Genomic DNA, 19,982 nt, shown 5'->3' with positions numbered 1-19,982 from the left:
CTTTAGTCTCGGTGGTATCACAACAGATTTCCTAAAGATTTTAGTGCATCGTTTGCAAATTTTAATCTTTTACTGTTTTTAAAAAATTCCAAACAGTCAAAATAGTGTTATTTTTTCCGGCAGTTCGTGCAAAACTTTTCTCCAATATTACTGTAGAACCAGAAATTGTGACATTATTTCTGATTCAAATTTTTTATTTTTGGTTTCAGATTTCTAAGAGGGTTAAAATAGTCATGTATGAAGTTTTGAAACCTCTCACTTCATCAGCTGCTAATTTTTGAAATTTCCTTTCTTCCATTTTTAACTTTTTCTATTTTTGAATGGATAGTAAAAATAGTAATTGCTTTTTTTCTAATAATTTCAAAAATTACCTGTAATTCATGCCTCTAGACTAGAATAGGGATACAAATGAAAAATATATACATATATATGCTTTAAACTAACACTCTTTTGTCATTTTCGAAAAAAATGGTTTTAAAGATTCACTAGACGAAAGCTCTTAGTAAAGCTGAGCACCTGAGTATTGTTTTGGAATTATCCTTCAATAAAATTGGGTTTAACACCTATCTCGTCAGCAAAAAAACTTGCAGTAGCGAGTGCGATTGTGGACCTTCGGAAATCTTACCGTCTACTTCCAAAATAAAAATCTTCCCTTTCTAGTTCAATCAGATCCAATTAATTGAAAATAAACCAGAATTTTATACGGCGAACGACTGCCTACTGGGCAATATCCTCAATGATTCTTTTCTGCCGTTAAAAAAGATTGCCAATGGTTCAGCTCACTTGTACACTTCTCTTTCATATCTTCTTAATTTGCGTAGAAACCGCTTAAGCGATTATAGCCGAGTTAACAACAGCGCGCCAGTCGTTTCTTCTTTTCGCTACGTGGCGCCAATTGGATATTCCAAGCGAAGCCAGGTCCTTCTCCACTTGGTCCTTCCAACGGAGTGGAGGTCTTCCTCTTCCTCTGCTTCCCCGGCGGGTGCTGCGTCGAATATTTTTCAGAGCTGGAGTGTTTTCGTCCATCCGGACAACATGACCTAGCCAGCGTAGCCGCTGTCTTTTAATTCGCTGAACTATGTCAATGTCGTCGTATATCTCGTACAGCTCATCGTTCCATCGAATGCGATATTCGCCGTGGCAACGCGCAAAGGACCATAAACCTTTCGCAGAACTTTTCTCTCGAAAACTCGCAGCAACGTCGACTCATCCGTTGTTGACATCGTCCAAGACTCTGCACCATACAGCAGGACAGGAATTATGAGTGACTTATAGAGTTTGGTTTTTGTTTGTCGAGAGAGGACTTTGCTTCTCAATTGCCTACTCAGTCCGAAGTAGCACCTGTTGGCAAGAGTTATCCTGCGTTGGATTTCTAGGCTGACATTGTTGGTGGTGTTTACGCTGGTTCCAAGATAGACGAAATTATCTACGACTTCAAAGTTATGACCGTCAACAGTGACGTGAACTCTTTCATATACTTATATATTTTTACAGGCATAGGATTTTTTAGATTTGCGATTTAAAGTGCGTTCAGTCCAATGTAAGAAAATTTTCAATGTCGGCATTCGCCAAAGGCAATCAGTTATTTATCAACCTCAAAAAAAAGATGCCGCTACTACAATTATATCCATATGACTTTTAATTAGCCCTAACTTTCAAAAAGGCGCGCTGCATAAATTTGTCAGCAGTCGGATCATTAATTTGTGAATTATGTCATTTTGAGTGAAGCAACTTTTGTTATTGTGAAAAAGAATGAATAAAAAGGAATTTCGCGTGTGATAAAATATTGCTTTTTGAGCGGGAAAAGAAGCAAAAAATCGGCTTAATGACGAGTTTCTGCACACTGCCCAAGGAAAGTCAACCATCAAGGATTGGTATGCTAAGTTAAGATGCGGTGAAATGAGCACAGACGATGTACGCAATGGACGCCAAAAATAGGTTTTTACCGACAAAAACTGAGGAGTATTTTGAAGCAAAGGATAAATCGTACTATAGAAATGGTATCGAAAAGCTGGAGGGCAGCTATAATCAGTATATCACCCCTGAAGAGAATAATGTTGAATAAAAAAAATCGAATTTTGACAAAAAAAAATGGGTTTTACTATAGTAGTCCTGGTACTTTAATAAATTATAAGTAAACATTTCAACAATTTTTATGACTTAAAATTATATTCCAATTAGTTTATACATATGCTGATGACTATCTACCATAAACGCATTCATAACATTTAAGTTTCCACAGTTTAATTAAATAAGTGGTCTCCAATTTATGTAAATAATTTTACAATCTCTTTAATTTGACACCAATTTATGTCATTCGTATAGTTCTATATGGTTATCAACTGTTTATCGCCTCACTTTGTCTCCTCCAAAAACAATTTACGAACTCACCTGATGACGATGACTGCGAATGACGCATCGTTGTGGCCATTGCAATGGAATTAATTTCCGATTCCGGCGACCACATTTTGTTGTCACTTGTATTTTACGTTTGATTTTTATTACTATTGCACTTTTAGTATTTTTGAACACGTGGTTTTATCGATTATTTTATTTTGCGTGTAAAGTTTTGATTGAACTTCTTGTATATGCTAGGTACATATGTATGTGTGAGTTAAATATTTAATCATTTGTACCATATTTTCAGTGTTTTTGTGTTATAATGTTTGTATTTGAGTTATTGCTTGAAAATGCGCTCATCTTTAAAAGTTTGGAACTAGTTTTGAGTTACACTGTTTTATTAAATAATCACATATCGCTGAATCACTTTTTGACAATTGTTCACTTTTGAGAAAGGACGGACTAAATGGTTAATTAAAATGTGTTAGCAAGTTTTCTGTGAAATATTTCGATATGAAATATATAAAAACTCAAACAATGGCTTAAGCAAATATGACCATACCTGGAATAAATGGTCTAGTCCCTAAGTCTAATACATTTTTATTAACATAATCTGATACGCTCATGCTTTAGCTGTACGTACATATTTGTCTTAATCGGACATTTTTCCGTTGTCATAATATTACCGTTTGCTACTATATATTTATATTTTATTATGCCAGTTTATAATATTTATACCAGTTGTTATTCGATTCGTCACAGTTGTTGCTCTTATAATAGACAGCAATAACTAATATCTGAGTCTGAGTCAATTTCTCTGACCGCAGTTTTATTAGGCAATTCCAAAGACAATTCCAAAGACAATCAACAGTTCTACCATCCGATCGAATTTGACTAGAACTGATCCATTTGCCCAAAGTCTCCGAATCGTTAAAATAAATTGATTAATTTAATAAAATTTTAATGTTTGCTCATGTGAAATTTGATCTCTAAAAAACTGAGTAACGAGTTTGCTCGATACTTTGTATTTCCAACGAAATTATGGCCACGAAATCTTTGAAATGTCTGCAGAAGTGTCTTGGGGAGTTCCCTTTAACACGAGCAGAAGTATTTGAGTGTTATAAAGCATTCACTGAAAGTCGGGAAGTCATTCAAAACTTGCTTCAGGCGTCCATTAACCTCTGTTAATGTCGATAGCATCGAAAAAGTTCTAGAAATAGTGATTGAAAATCGTTATGTTGAAATTAGAGAGATAGCAAAAGATCTCAACACCTCTTATTGATCGACTCAATACGATTTTCGTTAAAGTTTTTAGTATGAAGTGAGTCAAAAGTTCATACCAAAAGATCTGAATGCATCACATCTTACTACGATTGTGACTGACTTTTTAGGCAAACATGAAACGAGTGTCATCACGTTTTCGGCAGATTTGGCTTTCTACAGGCTTCGGGGAAAGCGCTATGAGTTTGTTGACCCAATATGTTAAAATCGATCTAAATACGACTGCTCGCGTCGTAAAAACATTATACCAACCTGAACGAAATTTGATCTCGTGAGCATATGTAGTTTACAGCGAAAATCAAGGCTCATTGGACAACAATAATTACAGAAGTTGGGATCTCGGAACATTTGTTTTGAAGAAATAATCTTATTTTATCAATTATTTTTCTATTTACTCTATCTTTGTTATGAGTCTTAATATCTAGTATAAAGGTTTCTTTATTTTTTTATAATAACTATCGGTCTTATTTCGACAAAAGTTATTTCTAGCTCGAAGTTTTTTAAAGGAGTTAATCGTTAAAAATTCAGAAGTCAGTAAAGCAACAAATAGTAATACATTCCGAGCAGGTGAATGTGTTGTGTCAGCATTAGTTAATTTTTCCTTTGAAAAAACTAAAAAAAAACGTTGGCTATTTGGGGAAGAGGACTGAATGAACTTGACTAGTCATGACATAAAGTCAAAAAAAAAAAAACTAAAATTTGTTTAAATAAAGTGCAAGGGGCTCTGCATTAAGCCAAGAACATATCGAAAAAAGACTTTTCGGTTAATTTTGTTTGAAAACTTTAAAGGAAGCCAATAGATGGACCATCATGAAAGTCAACCGCCATCATGTGCCACTTTCGATAGCTAAAAAGCGGTTACACATCTCCCCGGTAAATATATGTACATTTATATATTGTAGAGCTGGTGTCAATGTCACCACCACGAGCAATTAAATTAACGGGTAGCACGACACTGAAGCACGAAGAGAAAATGTTGTAATAACAATAACAATAGCAATATAAAAGCAGCGTAAATGACACTGCTACGGCGCTGTCGCTGCTGACAAAGGCAATAATGAAATTGTTTTAGTGGCCACAGCGAAAATTCTATGCGGGAGACTGGAGAAAAGTTTTGCACACAAACGCGATGATGCGGGTAGCGCGAATGCAAAAACTAAGCAGTTGTAGGAATGCGATAAATCTGTACGAGCCAAAGGACTTGCAGGCGCGCGCTAGCATATACAAATATGTATACGGTTTGGTATTGCACCAACCATCCAAGAATATAATTTTACGCACATAAATACTCGAGTAAATGTGCCAAAATGTAGTTAACAGCAGTGACTGTCACTCGCAGCACAGTAAACAGCAATGTCTCACAAGCGCATTTAAGACCAAAAGATATGTATGTGTAATATAGTAGTATAAGGACGACTGAGTCGGTGAGTTTCAATGCGAGACATCGATGTTGCACAGCAGACTTGCTGACGCGACTATGCGTAGTTAATAAGAAGACACATGCGAAAGCGGTGAAATGCGTGTAAATATTTTGACTCGAAAAATTATATTTATATTTTATGGGGTTTTTTAATGTCGCTGGTAAACGTTGAGGGCCCTTGATGGCAGGACATTTGGCGTCTGTTTAATCTGTTGTTTATCTCTAAGTCAATAATCGAAAGTGTAGTTTAAGGGGTTACATGGGTTTACGGGTTTCAAAAAATCGATTCTTCTTTTATCTTGTTAAATTCTGCAACAGCTCTAGAATATTTTCCTAAACTTTCAAGTTGGTCCAAGTGATAGTTTCGAAGATACAGCCTTGAGAACTTGTGCGCTCGAGGCTAGCTAGGCTAAGTGCGTCGTCTTTAAACGCGTTTTTCTCGACCTGTGTTTTTGAAGTTGGTTGGCAAAATTTCTCGAGAACTACTAAACCGACCTTCATGAAATTTTACACAGGTTTTTGAGCTACAATTATTAAAGACTTGGACGAAGGATCTTTTTTCGGTTACAACTCTTTGAAAAAAAAGTCGCAAAATTTTCACTGAAATTTTAATTTTTTTGTAAAAATGTCTGCCGAAAATCCAATTTTCAGTTTTTTTCCTTCGTCCAAGTTCTAAGTTAAGGTCTCAACTAAAAGACTTTAGATGGTTTTGTAAGAAGCACAGGCACCTTTTTTCCGAGAGGTCACTGGAAATGGCGTCACAATGGTCGAATTTTTCAAAAATTTCAAAATTTCTTTGTTAAAGGTGTAGGCTTGTTACAATAAAAAATTCTAATAAAATTTTTCATTTTTTATATGAGAAAAAATTGTTGAAAAAAGTCTGTTTTTTACCCGAGGAAACCCATGCAACCGCTTAACAAACCTCTAAGGAGCTTCCACTCAATCAGTTTTCTCACCTGGAAAATTCGGACAAACTATATTTAATACCCGTAATTAAACTTGAACTAACCTAGAAATTTAAAATAAAGATTAAAACCAACGTTGAGATCGGCCTGACTATTTAACTGAACGAACACAATAAGTTCTAAGAAACTAGATGAGGCACACTTGGTGTTAAAGGGTAGTTTTTTGGGTAGCTGGATTAAGGATATTATTGGCTTTAACCAGATTTTCTTTCTAAGGTTTTCTTTCAAATTTATGCCTACTTTCCAAAAGTATAAGTAAAAAAATGAATGATTTAGTCCTAGGGGTTCCCTCAAATGACTCATGGATTAAATGAAAATATTTTTCTTATAACAGAAATCAACCCGCAGCTATATGATAGCCTGTCCAACTGCAAATTTTACTAGAGAATATCGCCGAAGTGAAAATATTCAGCGAAAAACGGGCTATTTCGGTTAAGTTGACACGACGTTCAAAGGAACGGAAAACTAAGGGTTCATATAATCGGACTACTTATAAATCTCATTTCCAGATGATTACAGTAAACAACTAGAAACTCCCATAAAATCATTGGAATATACAATATATTCGACAATAATCTTAAAATAGCATAATTTGTTCCAAATTTACGGAAAAAATTTCAAAATTCATATATTTTACGCCTATGACCAAGTAGTGGTGCGAAATATTTCATAAAAGCGTCAAATTATAATAAAAATATCCAAATTCTGTCAGTAACTCACATCGGCTTGCGGTTGTGGTCGCACTTTGACTACTTCACAAAGCCGAGAGCGAATAAATTAAATGAAATAAAAAGCAAATTAAAGCACAACAAACTCGCAACTGTGGCAACTGTCATGCCTTCCACGAGTACATGGCACCGTCTACCGTCACGTCCAGCGCGCCGCGCAGTAGATACACTTATAACCTAATCATGAAATTATTTATTTATGTTGCTCTCATTGTAATGACGCTACCTCGGCTCAACACAACATTCCGTACAACATTGGTTCGAGTCGGGCGTCGTCCTTCGCCCATACAACACTCACTTCGTGACATAGCGTTATTTCTGCTTATGCGCCTATAAATATGCTATGGCTACATTCTTACGTATAGCAAACGCCGTGTAGTCGTGCAGTCATGTCTGAGAGCCTGGTCGCGTTGTTCGTTAGTGAACTTGTCGTACATTTGCCTAGCTGCTGGTCACGAGCGTTTACATTACATTGTTGTCATGTTGCTGCCTGTTCATCTACATCATACTACATGACATGTTCACCAGCCAGCTTTGCCTGCAACACACCATTTTATGTCTATACTTGTAAATATTTAAGTGTATTGTCATATATGTGTTTATGTGTATGTACCACAACTGCAGCTGATATTTTATAAAGTGGCTATAATAGAATGGCTGATTATGAGCCGAGTGCAGCACAGTGGCTGTTGTCCTTTGTGAATGTTGTTGCTCTGTACAAAGATGCCATCTTGTTGGCTTCTTGAGTCTTAGGTTATTGTGTGGGCTGGTAGCTTTTAGCCGCCAAAAATATTGAGTGACTTTTTTACGGCTATAAAGTTGGTGGGATGCAATATTGAATTGTATTCAAAATTTTTTTTCTTTTCTTTAAGAAATATAGTTAACATAACTACATATATCTTAAAGATGATTATATATGTAAGAGAGTTATAGCTCCATTATTCTATAAACCCAATTTGAAGAAATCAGTCTTTATATATCTGTTACACCGGGTCTTACGTAGATTCGGTAAGGTCCTAAGCTCGAAATTATATTCTCAGAAAGATTCTCTGATTAAAGGCAATTCTTTGTGGCACTTGAGTACTTTTGTCATTTAGTACTCAGATACAAAAAAAAAATTAAATACGAAAAAATAAATTTTCAAAAAAAAAAATAAAAAATATGAAAATTTTTCTTTCAAAAAAAGTTTCAAAAAATATAAAAAATAAAAAAAAATTTCAAAAAATTTCTAAACAAAAAGTGAAAACATTTTTTTTTAGTATAGTGGACCTAGGTAAAGGACTTTAAGTATCGTATTTCTTATTCAAACCTCTTTTTTGTGCCTTTCTCCGATTAAAAACAATTCTTTATGTCACTTACATACTCAATTTTGTCATTTAATACCCATAAAAAAATTTAAATAAATATGAAATACAATTGTTTAACAACAAAATTAAAAAAAAAATTAAAAATTGTTTTCAAAATAAAAAATGAAAAGTTTTTTTATTAATACAGTGGAACTAGGTAAAGAACTGAAGCCCCTCCTGCTCTGAAACAAATTGCTTTTAAGTATTGATTTTCTTTTTCAAACCTCTCTTTTGTGGCCTCTACTCGAAGTAGTTTTTCAAAAAAAATCAGGACTTTTGATAAGAATCTAGCAGTGACACGCTTCATACCCAAAATATTAACCAAAATTTGTTGAGTCGAGCCAAAAGAAATGTTGAGATCCGATGCTATAACAGAAGTGCGGGGCGACTTGTATAAGACAAGTTTTCCTTGCCTTCACGAGCTTCACTGGATGCTTTGCGTTACTGAAATACTTGTGTTCATGATAAAGTAGACTCTTTAAGCACTTCTGCAAAAACTTTCAACGACTCCGTAATCGTAATTCTTTTGGAAACACAAAATTTCAAGTAAATTTCAATTTTGTTTTACGTTAATATTCAGAAAAAAGCTTATAGCAATATAGGAAAAAAAATCGATGGATTTGCGCATGTAGTTTAAATGGATTATTCCGATCCGACAGAAAATAGATTATAGATCTTGATCTCCCAATTTGAGTGAAATCGGCCTTCATCATATTACTTTTTGAGTGTGAAAAGAAGAAACAGTCGTTGGGGCTAGCTCTTAGCGTAATTCCCTTAATTTATTAGTCCTTTGAAAGTCACGCCTTGACCAAGTGAAAGATTTTTTTGGAAAGAGTTTGGGCTCCCCCCTATTTATTGAACTATCATTATTTTTTAATTGATCAGTCCTTCGAAAGTCAGGCTTTGACTAAGTGAAAGAGATTTTTGGAAAGAGTTTGGAATCTCCCGCTTTTTATTGAACTATCATTATTTCTTCGGTTATTCGTGTCTATATGCTTCAACCAATGCCTGCCATTTGAGTTGAATACAAAAACTGGTACTTCATACTTTACCGTTTTTACTGCTGAATTCATACGTACATACCTATTTTTCAAAACTCGCGTAAGAATAATTCTAAGTCCGTAAGTTATTATTACTAAGTTTGCGGAATTTTAACAAGCTATTCTTACTAATTTTCCAACACCTTGTGCGCATTGAACGAAACAATTCACAATGACCTTTTGACTTTGTCTATCCTTTGCGGTCTACCGCCAAGTAGAAAATAGAACTTTCCTATTTATAACGGGAAAATCAATTTCAAAGCAAAGTGGGTTCTACATTTGTGTTATAACAAAGCTATGTTCACAAGCTCAAATACTGAACTGTACATACACATCAACATAAGCACATTTGCTAGCATTTTCTGCGCCTTATGGTCAAACAACGGACTAGCTCGCAGTTAACCAAATATGATATTCATATATCTTTGCTATTGCTTAGACCACCGTTCAAGCAGTTTGGATACAAGGCAATGTCTGTCCAAAATATACAAGCATGTGTCTATATTTATGTACATATGTAAATATATACAAGCAGTTACATAGTTTGCACGGTACAATTATTGTCGCCTAAGTACTACAAATTTCCGGAAGCCACTACTAAGAAGGGCAATTCCCACTTAACCGCCTAAAATATGGTTTAATATACTAGATAGTACATAAGTACAGACATATATATTTATATACATACATACCACTTAGTCGGCCTATTTGCTGAATATTTATATTTCTAAGAAATTGGCGCACTTTCTCGGTAATTTTAGGCTACTAGTGTAGTACGTATTGGCTTGCCTGCATATAAATGGTATTCGATTACAAGCTATTTGGACCGTAATTACACGAATTGAAAGGCTGTTTCTAGAAATAATTTCGCTTAGGAGAGGTTATGTTAACTTAATAAATTCTAGTTAAGGTCAGTTTGGTAGAAAATATGCTGGGTAAGCACCTTGTTGTAAATGGGAAGGTTAATATAAGTATTGTATGGTTTTGGGTGATACATACAACCGTTAGGTGAACAAAACTATTGTACTCTGTAGCAACATGTTGCAGGAGTATACAAATTATAGATTAAAAGCTGAAGGTCCTATCTCATTCATATAGCATGCCAGAAATCATGATTCGTCTTCACTATTCCATCGTCTGTCAAATCCGTCGGCGCAAATGATTATAACAATTCGCCGGGTTCGTAAAAAGTATCGCAATCGAGTTGCTTTTACTTTAGTCTGCCGAAAGCTGGTGTAGGAAAAAAGTGTCTGGATGTTCCCACCTCATCTTCCTTTTTGCCACTTTGACAAGTTACGTCCTCCAAAAATTTAGTCTCACCTCGGGAGGGCCACTGCCCAGTTAGGACACCTATTATTACGGCGACGTGAGCCTTCCAGTTAAAGGAAGCTTTTACGTTCCACTCTGAGCTAGAAAGCTCACTACTAGTGAGGTGCTTCTTGACTAGCTTTGAACTGACTGTCAGTGAACTCAAGCCTAAAATTTGAGGTAATCAGTCCATAAATACCTATCGCTCCGGGTCTAACTTAATTTAAGCATTTTTTAGTACAGTGAAACTGAGGATCTGAGTTCCCTCCTGCTCTGAAACAAAATGGCTTTTAATATCGGTTCTCTGTTTCAAACCTCTCTTTTGTGACCTCTATTTGACGTAGTTTTTCTAAAAGATTCAGGACTTTTGGTAACAGTCTGGCAGATACATGCTTCATACCCAAAACATTAACCAAAATGTGTTGAATCGACCCATAAAAGATGTTGAGATCCAGATGCTGTACTATAAAGCAGCTCTGCTAACGGAGTGGATGCATACCTCCCTAAAAGAAGCCACACTTCTGATTAGTACATCGACTGCTACCTTAATGATTACCACTTTTGCTTGAAAGAATTGATTTAGAGCTCCTGACAGAGGACTCCCCTCCAACCTTCCGCTTGAGCTTTGATCCATCTCCGAAAAAGTTCACCACGTCTTTTCTCCAGAAACTCTTCTCTACCCACATATCTCTCGGAGGTATGTATGTGCGCGAAAAAAAGATGCCGCTAGGCGTAAGTTCCGTAGCGCAGTGATCCAAGTTATCACTGATGTAGTCTTAGTGAGAGAGAATTTCGGTCCGTATCTGCAATCCTTAATGTGTCCTTCGCAGCAATGCATCTGCCGGCTATGTTCGCAGCTATATGTAGAATGGCATTATGTTCCATCTTTGGTGTTGTACGTAGTGCATCACTGATGTTAATGAGAGCCGCTTTTTGATCTCTACAGGCAATCAGCCGACAGGCTCGTCCCCCAATTTCTTTCAATAGGTCATTTACAATTCAGATCTAGAGTAAAGGAGACATACCCTCACCCTGTGGGAGGCTCAACGAAACAGGTCTAAGAGCCACCGTTTCTGAGATAGACGAGAGATGTGCATATACAAGTACACTACCGCAAAGATGGTTCGAAGCTTGAGCATTATTACAACTTTTCCTAAAGACCTGAATGTGATCTGAGGAATATATTCGACTAATGCTTGCAATCGACTCGGCCAGTCAATGGTTTTAGCCGAATGATTTGTTTTAATATAATGACAAACCCAATCCCAAGAATCCACCGTACAGCTAATGACTCCACGGCACTGACTGCAGAGGGGCAAGCGCTAACTCAAACCATTTTCAAGTTTCAAGTTTGCACTAGGCTATAATTGCACCATGCGTAATTGTAAACTGCAATTTCCTGTTATAAAACAATAAAAGAAGTTCAAAAGCTTCAATTCTCAATGCACTAATTGTAAATATGTAGGAGCATATATGTACATACATATGCGCATATATACAAGTATATGATTCCATTAGGTTAATAACGCACTTTAATTGCAAGGCAGCTAATATCTAGTTACATATGTATAGATCTATATACCTAGGTGAAAATATATACATATGTATGTATAGATTGCATTTGCACCTGAAAATAGGTCAAGGTTCATAAGCGGCTATGCGTGTATGCGTCAGTTTACATACATACATACATATCTACACAATTATTTCTTCATGCAGCAACAGTTCCGGAAATTGCAGCAAAAAGCAAAACTTTCTTCAGCAACTGCACAGCAAGCGATAAAAATCACAGTGTTTGCAAGAATAATGAGAACTAAGTGGCAATATGCTGTCTACGTGCAGCTAACATGCCACTAACGGTAATGCATTGGTTATTAGCAATTGGCATTTTTTTTCTCATAGTAAGCACGTCTTAAAATGTTGCAGTGCAAATGTGTTCAAGGATTGAAAAATTATGAATTTGCAATTTGCGTTTCGTTCTATTAATTTTGTGTAGGGTTGCCAAGTGTGTTATGAAATGTTGCAATTTTTAGTAATTTTCTTTCTATTATTTAGCAGAGTTGTCAGAAATAATGAAAACAGGAATAAAAGCTTTGTTATAATACCCCTCAAAGGTACATTTTGTGAAGCAAAAAATGGGTCAAAAAGATCTTCATTCTGATTATTTAAGTATAGTGGTTCAATCTGAACAATATACATATATAAAATAATTGGGAAATTTTAGCAATGCTTGGATCATATATGCCAAGTTTCAAGAAGATACTTTTACAATTGAAAGAGTGTTACATTCAAGCACTTAATTCCGATTGTTCAGTTTGTACGTTAGCTGTCAAATGAAAAAATTTTCCATACAAGTTCTTGATTCCAATCGTTTTGTTTGTATGACACCTGTAGGCTTTAGTATTCCGATATTGGTGGAAAAAATAAAAAATTACTGGTAAAAATCTCAAAAACCTGAGAGACTAGTTTGAGTATATAAAGACAGACAGACAGGCGCTAATCAATTAACAGGATCACCCGTTGAGGTACTTCTTTCAATAGTCTTTTTTTGACAAATCGTGTCAAGCTGTCATATTATTTTTATTCAGTATTTTTTGGGGTTTCATCATGAAAAGACTGACACCTGAACAACGTTTACAAATACTTCAACATTATTAGAAAAATTCTCGTTCTGTAAATTATGTTTTTCGCGCGTTTTGCTCAACTAATGGTCATTATAATCGGCCTACTGGGCGTACTATTCGCAACACCATCACCCATCTTAAGACCCTGCATTCATTATTGGGAGGAATATTAACCGAACAGACCCCGTCCACCATGCAGTGAAGAAAATATAGCAGCCGTAGCTGAGAGTGTATGCGAAGACCGTCGAGAGCCGATTCAGCGCCGTTCGCAACAACTCGGACTGAGGATCTTATATTGAAAGCATAAAAAATACAGCTTGTGCAAGAACTGAAGCCGCTCGGCCTTCCCAAGCGGTATCGCTTCGCTCTATAGGCTCTTGAAAAGTTCCAAGAAGATCCGACGTTTTCAAGCTAAACAACAGTTAAGCGATGAGGCCGATTTCTGGCTCAATCGGTATACAAACCAAGCAAAATTTCAGCGATTGGGACGAAAAGCAATCTGAAGAGATTAAAGACCTGCTATTTTATCAAGAAAAAACAACGGTTTGGTGTGGTATTTCTTCAAAAATGATGTCGGTGAGAATGTAAACGTCAATGGCGTCCGTTAACGCGCCATGACAAACGACTATTTGATGACTGAAATTGCAGGTCGTGATCTCGTCGGTATTTGGTTTCAACAAGATGCCGCCACTTCCCACACATCGCATCATTCAATAGATTTATTGAGAGAACACTTCGGTGAGTAGATAATTTCACGTTTTGGGGCGGTCGATTGGCCACCAAGATCGTGAGATATCACACTGATAGACTTTTTCCTGTGGAAATATGTAAAGTCTGAAGTCTATGCGGACAATCTTGCTTCGATTCAAGCCAGCTACCAGTCGAAATGCTCGGACGAGTTATCGAAAATTGGACTTAACGGATGGACCATCTGAGACAAAGTCACGGCAAACATTTGAAAAAGGTAATCTTCAAAAAAAAAATGCCACAGAATGTTCTTTCGAATGATAATAAAAAAATTCCATCAAATTAGACGTTTTTGTGTTTTTTCTTTACATAAATAGGGGACCTGGAAATGGATCACCTTTTATATATGTATATATATGTATGTATATACTTTATAGTAGGGCTCTTATAATTATTCGAATTCGAAGACCGATTATTCGAATACCCGGTTTGTAGCTGTTCATATGAATACTTAATATCCGGTTTGCAACTGTTATTATACTTTAAAAAATATAAATCAACTTTCTATCACTGTTATTCTTCTAAAAAGCACACAGATATTTATAAAGCAGTTATTTCTGCATTTCTATACATGTTTGTATATATGTACATAACATATGTGTATATAAACTCTTATGTGTTAACTACATACACATATATGTATGTACATGCTATGTCAATAGCACGTCCCGAAAATCTGGGTTGAACCACTGCAAGCAAGAGCTGTGTCCTAGTATCCAACGAAATGAGGTCAACTTTATAAGGACACTTGATGCTACAGCAAAAATGAATAGGAATGAGGGAAAGCGCAAATAAAAATTGGAAAGCCACTAAAAATTAATTGGTACTTTCACAGTTTAGTGCTTTTAATCGCTAAAATGCGATTTGAGCTTTCACACAAATTATTATAATACATACGCATACTCGTATACGCAAACCAAACCATATTAGCTACAGTTATTATCTTGTGGTTGACGCCAAAAAGCATGCACACACACACACACAACGCAAGTAACTGTAATTTTCCAACACATGTCGTGTGATATTCTTTGTTAATTTTCAATTCATAACAAAAACAGCGCCGTCACTGATGCGTAAATGCCGTTCCATATTTTTTATGTATTTGTGTGTGCGTGCCTACAAGTATGCTACGGTTGTGATGCTTTATTTTTTCTCGTTTTGGCAAATCCACACATTCTAAGCGCTCCCATATGAGCCAGCGCTGTGCGCCAAGTTGTCACACTCAAGTTGTCACACTCACACACTCGTCGGCGGGGGCGAATGGATTAATGCGTGAGCAGCGATATGGAAAATTAATTTTTAAAAGGATCAATTGTGAAAAGTGAGTGAAGTGAACTACTCATATCAGCATTTCAAGCGTCGATTGGTAGCACGCATCATTTGCCAAGCGCACAAGCGCACACGCACATGTGTGTACCAACAATGGCGCACACAGGTATTCTACATTCATGTATTTTATTTTTGTATGTATGAGTGCGTGCGTGTCAGCGCAAAGGTTACTTATACGCATGGTAGCCTGCACACGTGTTCATTATTCATTGCTTGCCACAAAAGCGGGTGTTTTTAATGCATTTTAATTAAAGTGGTTGAAAATTATAAAATTTTGTTTTTATATGAATTGATGTAAATTAATTACAAATTGTTGGAATATGGTAAATTTATACTATAAAATATATAGATTTTTATTTAATTGAAAAAATTATTTTCTTTATATAATCTTACTAATTTTTTTGGTTATTCTTCTTTTCTTGAAAACTAATGTTAATGTGCAAAGAAAAAATATGTATGAAAATAAAAATGTTTATATTAGAATAAAAGTTAAATATGAAATTAAATTAAAATATATGACAATAAAAATATTTAAAAAAAACGTTGAATAAAAAAATTAATATCAAGCAGTTGAAAATTGTTGAAATATAATAAAAAATAATATAAATAAAAATGAATGTAAAGTTAAATATTAATATAAATATATATTAATTTTAACTAAACTATTTATGTTTACTTTAACTTTATTTAAAATTGAATTGCTTTTTGCGTTAATAATTTTGTTATTGTAATTATTAATAAACCAATATTTTGAAATAAAATAAATAACAAATAAATTGAAAATCATTAATAAGAAAAATAATGTGGAATAATTAAAAAAATATGAATTAGAAATTGCTAAATATTAATAAAAATTAAAAAATATTAAATTAAAATAAAAAACAAAAAATTGTAAACGTTAAAAAAACGATTGTGTAATAAAATAAATAAAAAAAATAAAAATAAAGAAAATTGAGTAAAAAAAATATTAAAAAAATGCAATAAATTATCAAATCTTTAATACTAAAATTATTTGAAATAAACTAATAAACAAATTAAAAATTAAAAAAATATTCAATTGAACAAAATATTTAAAAAATAAATAACTTTTAAAATTATTAATAAAAATTCAATGTGCTATAAAGTAATAAAGTAACAAAGAAAAAAATAAACCAATTAAATCATTATTAAGAAAATTAATGGGAAATTAGTATAAACACTATTAATTAAAAATTATTGAATATTAAAAAAATATTGAATTAAACAAAATATAAAAAATAAATTAATTTTTAAATCATTAATAATAATAAAAAAATAAAATCAATAATTAGAAAATTAATTTGAAATAAAATTATAAACAAATCAAAAAAAAAAAATTAAATTAAACAAAATGTTAAAAAGGAAATAAATTTTAAAATTATTAATAATTTAAAATTATTAATAAAAAAATTATTGTTAAGTTATTAAAAATTATTAATTAAAAATTGTTGAATATTAAAAATATTAAATTAAACAAAATATTAAACTATGAAATTTAAAATAAATTAAGAAAAAAGTAATTAGACAATATTGAAAAAAAAATATTAAATTAAATTATTATAACATTGCAAATAAAAAGATAATTAAAAAAATAAATTAATTAATAAAGATTAGAAAAAGCAATCATTTTAAGAAAACAAATATTAAATACAATAATATATTAAAAGTTTCAAAATGTTTTAAAAATGTCTTTCCTTTGTTAAATACATTTACAGAATTAAATCGATCGAGCTCAAGATTATAAAAGATATAATATAAAAGAAAATAAAAAGAATCAAAGAAGTAAACAAAAAATACAATATTGAATAAATAAGTAAAAAATATTTAAATTGATATTGAAATTTAAAATAAAAAGAGATGAAAATATATTTATATAAATAACACTATGATTGAGCAAGTAATAAAGTAGATACGATATTCGTAATATTAAATAAATAGCTAAAATTTAAAAGTGATTTCAATGAATTTAATAGCAGCATAAATATTTCTTCTTTAAAAATAATAAAAAATATCAATAATTATGCGAAATTTATAACACTCCTATCCATAAATGTCACATAATGGAGTAATTTCAAATAAAATCCAAATTTTCAAGTTAGAAGAAAATATTGCATATACGAGTATATGTATTTCATGTTTTATAAACTTTGGCACACACGGCTGCGAATTTTCACTGGCCATAATAAATTCATTATAGGCCCACCAGACAAATGTCAAGTCTCAAGGAAAGCAATAAATATAACAAAAAACCCTTTGGCAGCATGTATTTATATACATACATGCATGTATATAGTACTATTTACATATAGTATATAAATACATACAAATGCCCGTAAATAGGTTAAATTAAGCACACACATGGTTTCGCAGCACTGTTTTGTGAAAATAAACACAGTTTCGTTACATTTATTTTAGAACAACAACAACTGCAGCACTAACGAACAACTCCACATTATTATTTTGTATCAAATTCCATTAAATATTTTCGTAAAAATAAACATATTCACACAAATTTATGTGTTTAAAACAATTGAGCAATATATAGCTATGTATTTATAAGTGTATATGTACAACAAAGTAACACAAGTCAACGTACAAACACACAAGGTATCGAAGGAACGGCGAAACGAACAACGCGCCACGAAAGAAAAATTACAACTGAGCTCCAAAGGACTTTGGCCATTGATTTTATATGCGCTCAGCAAAAGTTACACTAAGGATAACAACGTCTATGGAGAGAGTGAGAGAAAGCACTAACTGGCCAATTTGAGAGTGTCAAATGTCAAAAGTGAGCTTTTTTGGAGTTAAGTTTTTTGTTTATAAATATGGAAATTCATTTAAAAATACTTATACTATTTGGCGCGCGCTGACTTCAATTATGGTGTAATCTATTGTATATGAAAGCAGTAGTAATGAGTTCACAATCATGCAGTGCTCTTTCAAAGGGTTCCATTAGGAGGATATAAATACTAGGTCTAGTAAAAATAGATGCTTTATTTTTGTTTTGAATTGGAGGTTTTATTTAGCATTGTTAGAATTTCCCTAATTAGGTGTCGCTTAGTTCGATAACTTGTTGACTTTTTGAAGATAATATCATAATGCCACACTCATGTGACAGTCGATATTTTCAAAAGCTTTTCTTGAAGCGCATTTTTCAACAGAAAAATTATCCGCCGTAGGCAGGAGTCCACCTATAGTTGTCACTTGTACCAAGTCCAAATTGCAAGGTGGATGCATAAGATTATCTGAACCAAGCTCCGCAACCTCTGGCGAATCCTTATCGACGTGTGAAACCTGGCGTTTTTCTAATGGAATATAGTATTTATTTTCTATTGCCCAAAGCTGGCCCCGTCGCCCAGACGTTGGTGGTTATTCAGAGAAAAAATATTTTCGTAGTTGAGTAGCTCATTGTGGACGATTTCCTGCCAACCCTCCAATCACACAGTAAAACCTTTGTGACGTTAATCTTGGCCTAGCCACCGTTTACACCGGCACACCGCGATTCGACCACGACTTTTCATGTATTTCACCACCCACTTTTCATCACCAGTAATCTTCTTCTTTTTTATTGACGTAGACAGCGCTTACGCGGTTATAGCCGAGTTTTCAACAGTGCACAAGTCGTTCTCCCTTTTCGCTGTTTAGCGCCAATTGGAGATTCCAAGTGTATCCAGGTCCTCTTCTATTTAGTCTTTCCAAAGGAGCTCCTCTTCGGCGTTTACTGCTTCGAATATTCACAGAGCTGCATCACTTCCATTCATTCGTACGACATTACCTAGCCAGTGTAGTTGCTGTCTTTTAATTCGTTGAATTATGACAATGTCGTCGTATAACTCATACAGCTCATCGTTCCATTGACTGCGGTATTTGCCGTTGCCAATGCGCAAAGGACCATAAACCTTCCGCAGAACCATTCTCGAGATGATGAGTAACGTGTAGACTTTGGTCTTTGTTCGTCGAGAGGTAACTTTACTTCTCAATTGCCTACTCAGTCTGAAGTAACACCAAGTGATATTCTTCGTTTGATTTGAAGTCTGGCGTTGTTGTTGGTGTTAATGCTGGTTCCAAGATAGACGAAATTATCGACGACTTCGAAGTTATCAATATTGACGTGAGAGCTAAGTCGCGAGTGCGACGACTGTTTGTTTGATGACGGGAGATATTTTGTCTTGTCCTTGTTTAGATCATTTATATACATATACACATATTGTATAGGGTGTCCGACGTTTCCTAAAAATTCTTTTAACGTCTGCAATCTGTCTACAACTCACATTTCTCACTGGGTCATCATCGAAATTTTACGAACATAAAAAGCTTTTTATTGCATTGCCTTAAGCCAGCCACTCGAATAACGCGGGCTGATGTTAAAGCTCATTAAATTTGCATTTTCATCAGCCGTTAGTTGATTAATTGTGGAAGTTTGAGATTTTCGCCACTCTTCTGTGTGTCTGACGTACGCGTAATTAGCGAAGAGTCGCTTCGCGTGTAAATGGATACCGAAGACGCTGCTAATAATGCTGGGCGACTGTTACTTATTTAATTTATGCAATATGGGAGTTTGTTTGTGCTGTGCATCTTAAAGAAACACAAATAAATGAAAATAAAGTTCATTAAGGAGCAAAGTTAAGAAAACAAAAAAAAAAAGAAAAGCATGGCAATAGTGTATCGAGAATAATAATGAAGTGCTGTTTGTTGTATTGAGAGGTGAGGTACTCAAGCAGCCAGTCGCTTAGATGTGCAAAACAATTTGAGTGAAAAAGTCAGAATAATTATTCTAGATTTATATTATTTTAAATAAAATGTATTTATTAAAAAAATTGTATTTAAAAATTTCAA

General features: G+C 34.0%; 1 protein-coding gene across 5 annotated transcripts in view; it reads right to left on the bottom strand.

Annotated features, from left to right (window-relative positions):
• The window catches only part of LOC120767897 (apoptosis-resistant E3 ubiquitin protein ligase 1), a 39,045-nt gene that overhangs the window by 16,096 nt on the left and 2,967 nt on the right, over positions 1–19,982 (bottom strand). The window contains exons 1-2 of one of the 5 annotated variants that reach the window (XM_040094238.1): positions 17,743–17,797; positions 2,392–2,784 (exon numbers count right to left, since the gene is read on the bottom strand). The exons of 2 other annotated variants lie outside the window; for them this stretch is intronic. In XM_040094238.1, coding sequence (XP_039950172.1) covers positions 2,392–2,467 — 76 coding nt within the window. In that variant the 5' untranslated portion in view covers positions 2,468–2,784; positions 17,743–17,797. Of the gene's footprint in view, positions 1–2,391; positions 2,814–17,742; positions 17,798–19,982 lie in introns of those variants that run through there. 2 more of the 5 variants (XM_040094237.1, XM_040094239.1) reach the window with 2 other exon arrangements.

The sequence above is a fragment of the Bactrocera tryoni genome, chromosome 2, assembly GCF_016617805.1.
Source record: "Bactrocera tryoni isolate S06 chromosome 2, CSIRO_BtryS06_freeze2, whole genome shotgun sequence".
NCBI lineage: Eukaryota > Metazoa > Arthropoda > Insecta > Diptera > Tephritidae > Bactrocera > Bactrocera tryoni.
The sequence above is the reverse complement of the archived record's forward strand: the minus strand, read 5'-3'. Positions and strand labels throughout refer to the sequence as shown.